Here is a 7436-nt window from a genome sequence, read left to right on the forward strand (position 1 = left end):
AATTGCTTAGCTTGAGGCGAAACAAGGGAACAGCGCCTAAGGCTCAAAATGTTAAAACTAAAAAAAACTTCTCTCCTTCAGATTCATTTGAATCCCCCATGTCTAACCCAGCAAAGCAATGAGAATGCACAACGTGCAAGGCGTGAAAGCGAAAAAGTATAATAGCCTTTCAAGATGTCATAATTATTTGTCAGCCATTACTGGACATCACACAGGTTCCTGTAAATTTTTTATATCATAATAAAAATATCTGACGCCACAATGGAAAAGTAATTGTTGTATGACGTCAATTGTTCAAGCAATACAAATTTTCGGTTCAGCTGGGAATAGACCTTATTGCTATTCTCGACTGAACAGAGAATCTGTCTCTCTCAAACTATTTCCATTGTGGCATCAGATATTTTCTATTATAACGTAAAAAATTTACAAGAACTTTTGTGATGTCCAGTAATGGTGGACAAATACACCTTATCGCTATTCCCGGCTGACCCGTCCGCTTGAACTTTTGACGTCAACAACAATCACTTTTCCATTGTGGCGTCAGACATTTTGTTTTATGACGTCAAAATTTTACGGGAACCTGTGTGATTTCCAGCAATGGCGGACAAATAGCGATAAGGTGTATAGCAATAAGGTGTATAGACTATAGGCTATAGACTGTATGATAAGGCGGATAACAAATCAGGTCAACACCTCTCCAGGAGAAAATACAACATATATTGCTATTTGCAAATGTTGTGAGTTTATTTCATTTCATGATCTGACAGTAAACATATATTATGAATCACTGACATCAGATTATGACAGTTGGCAACTTTACAAGTAAGAAAAAAGGGGACCTGCAAAAACAAAAGGGGATATCAAAGCAATTTATCCTAACAGTTTCAAGTGGTGATTTGGTAGGGATCAAATCAAAAGCATACTTACATATATGCAATATAAATATTTAGTTATCTCATATGAGCGCTGGATTTGAATGGTAAATATTTCGGTCAACCGGAAGTTTCGTGGCGCCATCTATAAACTTGGATTAACTTATAATTTTACTTTAATTAGTTCAGAATAGTATTTATACATCAATATTCTTAGGGTTTTTTTTAACTCAAAAAAAATATTCAACATTGACCAATTTTTCACAAAGCCAAATTTTGTCACACACTTTCGCGAACTCTAGAAAAAAAAATGGCAGCTTCCATGGAACATACACGATTGACATTTTCCGAGGCAAAATCACTAATTTCAAAGTGTTCTTTTTCCCATCTTGAAGCAGTTTCATCTAAGCGACATATTGTTTTACCCCCGAAGTTTTTCAACAGTATTTTACAAGGAGTGAGAGAACATCTCAACTCAGAACTGCAGTTAGTTGCAAGCTGGTAAGAACTCGAAGTGGTTTGAATACCTCCCCCCTTTTTTTGAAAATTTTCTGTGGACCACTTTTATTTTTTGCAATGAAATTTTCTACAGTTACAACTTGTTTTTACCTTAAAAATTGAGACTGTAAAAATGGGAAAGAATTTACAGAGTCCAAATTACGAATGTAAACATGGCTGGGACTATACATCTTATTGCTAATCCCAGCTGACCCGGCCGCTTGAACTTTTGAGCATACATCAATCACTTTTCCATTGTTGCGTCAGATATATTGTTTTATGACGTCAAAATTTTACATGAACCTGTGTGATATGCAGTAATGGCGGACAAATAGCGATAAGGTGTATTATAAATTTATTATACCGTACTTAAGGGTCTGCAAACTGAACAATCTGTTGAGATTTCATTGCCCCAATAGCGGATTATTGATTTTTGTTTTGGTTGACAGCGTATTGTGTCATGTAGTAAATTAGCATTCGGTACATGTAAACAATAGATTTCGGCAAACAAGTCAGCATATATATAGAAAAACAGTTAAAATTGGTGGACTTGAAATAAAGAATAATTATTAAACAGGGATAGAACTTAAGACTTTGGCAATTGTAGCCCACAGCTTAAAGTTTGTAGCCCAAATATAGTCTAATTTACAAGAAAAGCAGAAATTTAAGCAGCCCACACTAAATTAGAGGGGCCATTGGCCTGTGGGCCTCTGCTAATTTCATACCCTGTAATAAGCTAATTAGTTTAATGCAAAAACCAGATATTGTTTACGAAAAAATATTAAGAAGTAGTCAATATAGTAATGTTGAAAATAAACATGATAAACCAGATATAGTCGAAATGCAGCACTTTACTTGACCGCTAAGATAACAACGTGTCAAAGGTTGTCAGATCATAAATAATCCTGATGAAAACAATATGTGTGCAATAAAAACAATGTTGACAATTTCAATTCCTAATTAATTCATATAACAAAAGTTACCCTGGTCTCATGAAAATATAGCCACATTGTTTTAAACTTTTGTGAACTTCGTGTTTACACCAAAATTTCAATATGGCTGTGCATCATCGGGCCTACTTTTGTAGTTGTAATTGTGGAACCTAGTCTATTTTCACGAAGTCATATGCTTAATGCCACCTGAAGACCATTACTAAGCAAAATTAACCCTGATTATAATAAAATATTGCACACTTAAAAAGGAGTAGGCAATTTTGTAGGAACAGTAAAATTTATTTAAGCCGTGCATGTGGGTTCCGGTTGTAATGAGAAAGAGATATTTTTCCACTTGTCACTTTAAAACGACAATAAAAATAGGCAAATCCAAACTATAACCTATGAATATGATTTCACAACAAACCCAACTTGGGTATCTCTTTTCAATCAAAAGTTATAAGAAATTTAATTAATCATCTCCTTTTTTCCACATCGTTCCCACGTCATTTTCATCCTGAAAATTTCAATCTTTTTGTTATTTCTTACACTTAAGGCGGATTTAGTGATTAATAACAACTGTTAAAGATCGAGGTAACTTTTATCATTATAGTAATCAAGTTGTTGGCATGACACGGGTTATGTTCTTCTCATATATGTTATGATCGTATGATACTAAACCCCTAACGGGAAGGATTGTGCCTGATGTTCATATGATGAAATCATAATCTTTCAGTCAGTTTAATTGAAGTCTGGAGCTGGCATGTCAGTTAACTGCTAGTAGTCTGTTGTTATTTATGTATTATTGTCATTTTGTTTATTTTCTTTGGTTACATCTTCTGACATCAGACTCGGACTTCTCTTGAACTGAATTTTAATGTGCGTATTGTTATGCGTTTACTTTTCTACATTGGCTAGAGGTATAGAGGGAGGGTTGAGATCTCACAAACATGTTTAACCCTGCCGCATTTTTGCGCCTGTCCCAAGTCAGGAGCCTCTGTCCTTTGTTAGTCTTGTATTATTTTAATTTTAGTTTCTTGTGTACAAGTTGGAAATTAGTATGGCATTCATTATCACTGAACTAGTATATATTTGTTTAGGGGCCAGTTGAAGGACGCCTCCAGGTGCGGGAATTTCTCGCTACATTGAAGACCTGTTGGTGACCTTCAGCTGTTGTTTTTTTCTATGGTCGGGTTGTTGTCTCTTTGGCACATTCCCCATTTCCATTCTCAATTTTATTATATTAAGGATTATCATTTCTAATAACTATAAAATAAAAAAAATAATTTCAGAAATTATAAGATCAAGGCACGCTTTCACTATCAAATCAATATGGCGTATCCATAAATAGCGCAGGTAAAGTCTCGTTCTAACGACTGTGATTTAGATATTCTGATTGGTGTAATGGTTTCCAGTCCTGTTAGTATGATAGTCCCAGAAACATGGTAAATCTTTCTTCGTATTTCCGAACTCAGTCACAACTTTAACTAATTTGAGGCAGGCATTACCTGTGAAAGGGGATGAAGTCTATGATTTTTTTTCAATTCAAACATAATTTTAACATGTTTAACTTTAAAATCTGTTTAAAAAAAAGAAACGGAAATACCTTGACTTTTCTGATTTTTGTTCTGTTGATTTGGATTTTAGTTGTAACATTATTTGACCTCATACTCAATGTAAACAAAGATATGAAATCATCAGGTAACGTTTTTTCATATCAAAGAACTATTAAAAATGAAATTGGTATTGAGTTCCTTCCTATATTTTACTTGACTGAAAAATATATTTTACTCAAAGTCCCACGAAAACGAGACCGAAAAAAGGAAGAAGAATTTTAATTTCTGCGCAGATGTGTGAATTAAAAAAAGTTAACGCTTTTGAGTTCTGATTTAAAAAAAAAAATTATTGATTTTTCTACTGTAATATGGGACTTAGATGTCCATTTGAATTAATACACTTTTGTCCCCAATTATTAGATTACATTGCATAAGTGCACAGAAAAAATAAAATTAAACAATAACAGCTGATAATTGATTTTTTTTTAAACTCATGACAAATTCAAGGTGAATTTTGAATATTGTTTGATTAGGTAAAGTGACATCCGAGAATCCTGTAAAAAGTAAACAAGATGGATGAAGTTATATTGTCCTATTTCTTTCGCTAATACCGGTAATGAATTTAAGTGGCAACAATTTTAGTTTTTTCAGTCAATTAGAACATGTGGTACAATTGCCACGTTTTTACCAGAGATTAAATGATAAGGAAGAAAGCAACTAAAGGTTCTGTATGGCCTTTAACAATGACAAAAACATGGCCAATATCTTATAGCTAAAAGGCACTAATGACAAATGTAAAAAGAATCAAACAAGAACCGACAACATTCATGTAAATTAACCAAATATTGAAAACGGCAACAAATAACAACCACTGAGTTATTAAAAAGTACAGACTCATGAACATGACTAAGGACAGGCACATACAAAATGCAACAGAGTAGAACCCACCTTTTTTTTGGCTGATCAATGCATTTGAATGGGGACATATAGTTGGAACCCCCTTTGTCCTGGGTTGGGGACCCCCCTTTTTTAAAATGGCTGGATCCGCCCCTGGTATAGATGTTGTGTTAGTAATACTACAACATGTACATACATGTATTAAATTAAAATGATGTGATATGATTGCCAAAGACACAATTCAATATAATAGTCCAAATGACATAAGGTGAACAACTATAGATCACATTATAACATTTTCGAGTTAGGCAATGCAAAAAAGAATGATGGTTTCACCTAACCCTCCTCAGTATGTTTTACAGATGTAAAAAAAAAAAGTAGTAAAACTTGTTAAACATTTAAAGACATTTATCAATGATGCTTTAATTGTCTGATAATTTCTTTAAAATGTTTCAATTATCATTCTTAGAGTTTAAAATAGCAAACATAGATCAATACTTCATACATATATTTACATTGTGTAACCTTCTATTAATAGGACAGATGGAGTACTTATGGCCTATAACAATGTGAAAATCTTGGAAACAGTCGGAAGGATATTTGATGAATCTCCTTACATCCATTTTAATGTAAATGCAGACTTTATCATATTCAGACCGGAAGTTGGGTGTTTGTTAAAAGGAATTGTCAACAAAAAGAGTACTTATCATGTTGGCTGTTTAGTCCATCAGTGTTTTAATGCTTCCATACATAAACCAAGAGATCTGGAGTCAGAATGGGAAGGCACACAATTGCAAATAGGAGAGGAGTTTATTTTCAAAGTGACGAACATTTATACTAATAATGGAGTATTATCACTAAGAGGCAATATTCACATAGAGAAGTAAGTTTTAAATTATATCAATATATATTTAAAGACATTAAGTATTTGATGTGCAAATCGAGTGATATTTAATTAAAAACATATTTATATTGACAGATTCAAATCAATATTTTCAGATTTACCTTTGTGAATATGAAATGTTCTTTAAGTTTGTCTATACATCCCTGTAGCTTAAGACTACATCTGGGATTGGTTGGATATCAATTTACTTATTACATATGGGTACTAATGAACCATGAATTTTAATGTTTTTGATGTTTTACGATTTACAAGAAAGGAATGTATAATTTTACAAAACCACCAAATCAGATAGCCAAGAAATGCATGTTTTCCTCAGTCCACAAAATTACTACCTACGAAAATAAATGAGTTCATAGGACTACTTATTGAAAAAGTAACATTCACAATAGTCAATGATAGTTATTATTTTCCTAGTCAATCAAATCATAGGACAGTAACAAAAAGATGACTGCATACACACAACTCTAACAGTTTTAAATTTAAGCCATCATAAATATAGGTACATGTACATTGTATAGGTACATGCATATACATTGTACATTTGTAGGTGTAGGGTTGAAAATAAAACTATTTTACATAGAGCATTTCTAATATACATGTACAATATTGCTTTTTACAATCACTTATTCAAAGATGATGTGTTGACATGTTGCCTTGTATCATACTGTATTATTTTTCAATTTCTTAATTATTGTATTAATGATTGTCTTAGAATGTACTTAATATATATAGCACTTGTTACTCTTATAGTGGACTTAACACATATAAGGCCAATAAAACAATATTACAAAATGCCTAATAATAGATTACAACTATATCTAAGTTAATCGAAAAATTTTGTTGTCATTTAATTTCAGAACACCGAAAAAGAAAAAGAAATCTAAAAAGAAAAGTATAGAGACAGCAGACGGTTCTTTGAAGGACAATGAGGATGACCTTTGTAAAGGAGATGGATTTGTATCAGATTCAAATACTTCAAATGGAGATAGTGGGATTGGAGATATATCTCTCATAAAACCACAAAAAAGGAAAAAGACCACAAATGAAGAAGCAAATAATAACTTAGATATTAACAATGATTCAGAAACACCAAAACATAAAAAGAAAAAGAAACACAAAAATGAAGAAGATTCATACGAAAATGGTTTGGATATAACAGATGAAGACAGTACCAGTCAAAAAAAGAAAAAGAAGAAACATAAACATGACAATATAAATGATCATGAAAATGAATTCTTGTCCAAAAGTATGAATGACGGTAGTTTTAAACGAAAAAAAATTAAGCAAGAAAAATTGAACCAAAGTGAATCAGACTTACAACATATACCTGAAACCAATCTTGTTACTGATTATCAAACTGGAAAAAAGAAGAAAATAAAACAAGAACGTATAGATGAATCATTATCTGCTGAGAAAATTTCTAAGAAAAAGAGAAGACATTCTGATATAGATGAAAGTCAAGACTTTACAGTCTCTTCAAAAAAGAAGATAAAAAAAGAAAGAATGTAATTCTATCAAATTGATTAAAAAAATATTTATTAAAAGATTTATTCTGAGAAAGACTACATGAATTTTAAAATATAACAACAAATCATGATTAATTTTAGTCTTCATCATTAATCATGTTTCTAAATAGTGAACAAATCAAGGTCTTCTCAGATTTAAGTATCCCATGCTACAAAATATTTGGCAAAATGATGATGTAAATTAATGGATGTTTGTCTGATCTTGTTACATGCACAATTCTAGCAAGATCTTTATTAGCCTTGTGTCAAAG

General features: G+C 32.0%; 2 protein-coding genes across 2 annotated transcripts in view; one reads left to right on the plus strand and one right to left on the minus strand.

Moving 5' to 3' along the window:
- Positions 1–1053, minus strand: part of LOC139481189 (cytoskeleton-associated protein 5-A-like) — a 67780-nt gene extending 66727 nt beyond the window's left edge. Inside the window, exon 1 of the mRNA XM_071264345.1 lies at positions 928–1053. The gene's annotated coding sequence lies outside the window, so the exon portion shown is untranslated. The remainder of the gene's footprint in view (positions 1–927) is intronic.
- Positions 1016–7219, plus strand: LOC139481190 (DNA-directed RNA polymerase I subunit RPA43-like). Its single transcript, XM_071264346.1, has 3 exons — positions 1016–1373; positions 5294–5638; positions 6517–7219. The coding sequence occupies exons 1-3, from the start codon at positions 1183–1185 to the stop codon at positions 7166–7168; spliced, it is 1188 nt and encodes a 395-aa protein (XP_071120447.1). The 5' UTR covers positions 1016–1182; the 3' UTR covers positions 7169–7219.
- The last annotated feature ends 217 nt before the right edge of the window (positions 7220–7436 follow it).

Source organism: Mytilus edulis, chromosome 7, assembly GCF_963676685.1.
Source record: "Mytilus edulis chromosome 7, xbMytEdul2.2, whole genome shotgun sequence".
Lineage (NCBI taxonomy): Eukaryota > Metazoa > Mollusca > Bivalvia > Mytilida > Mytilidae > Mytilus > Mytilus edulis.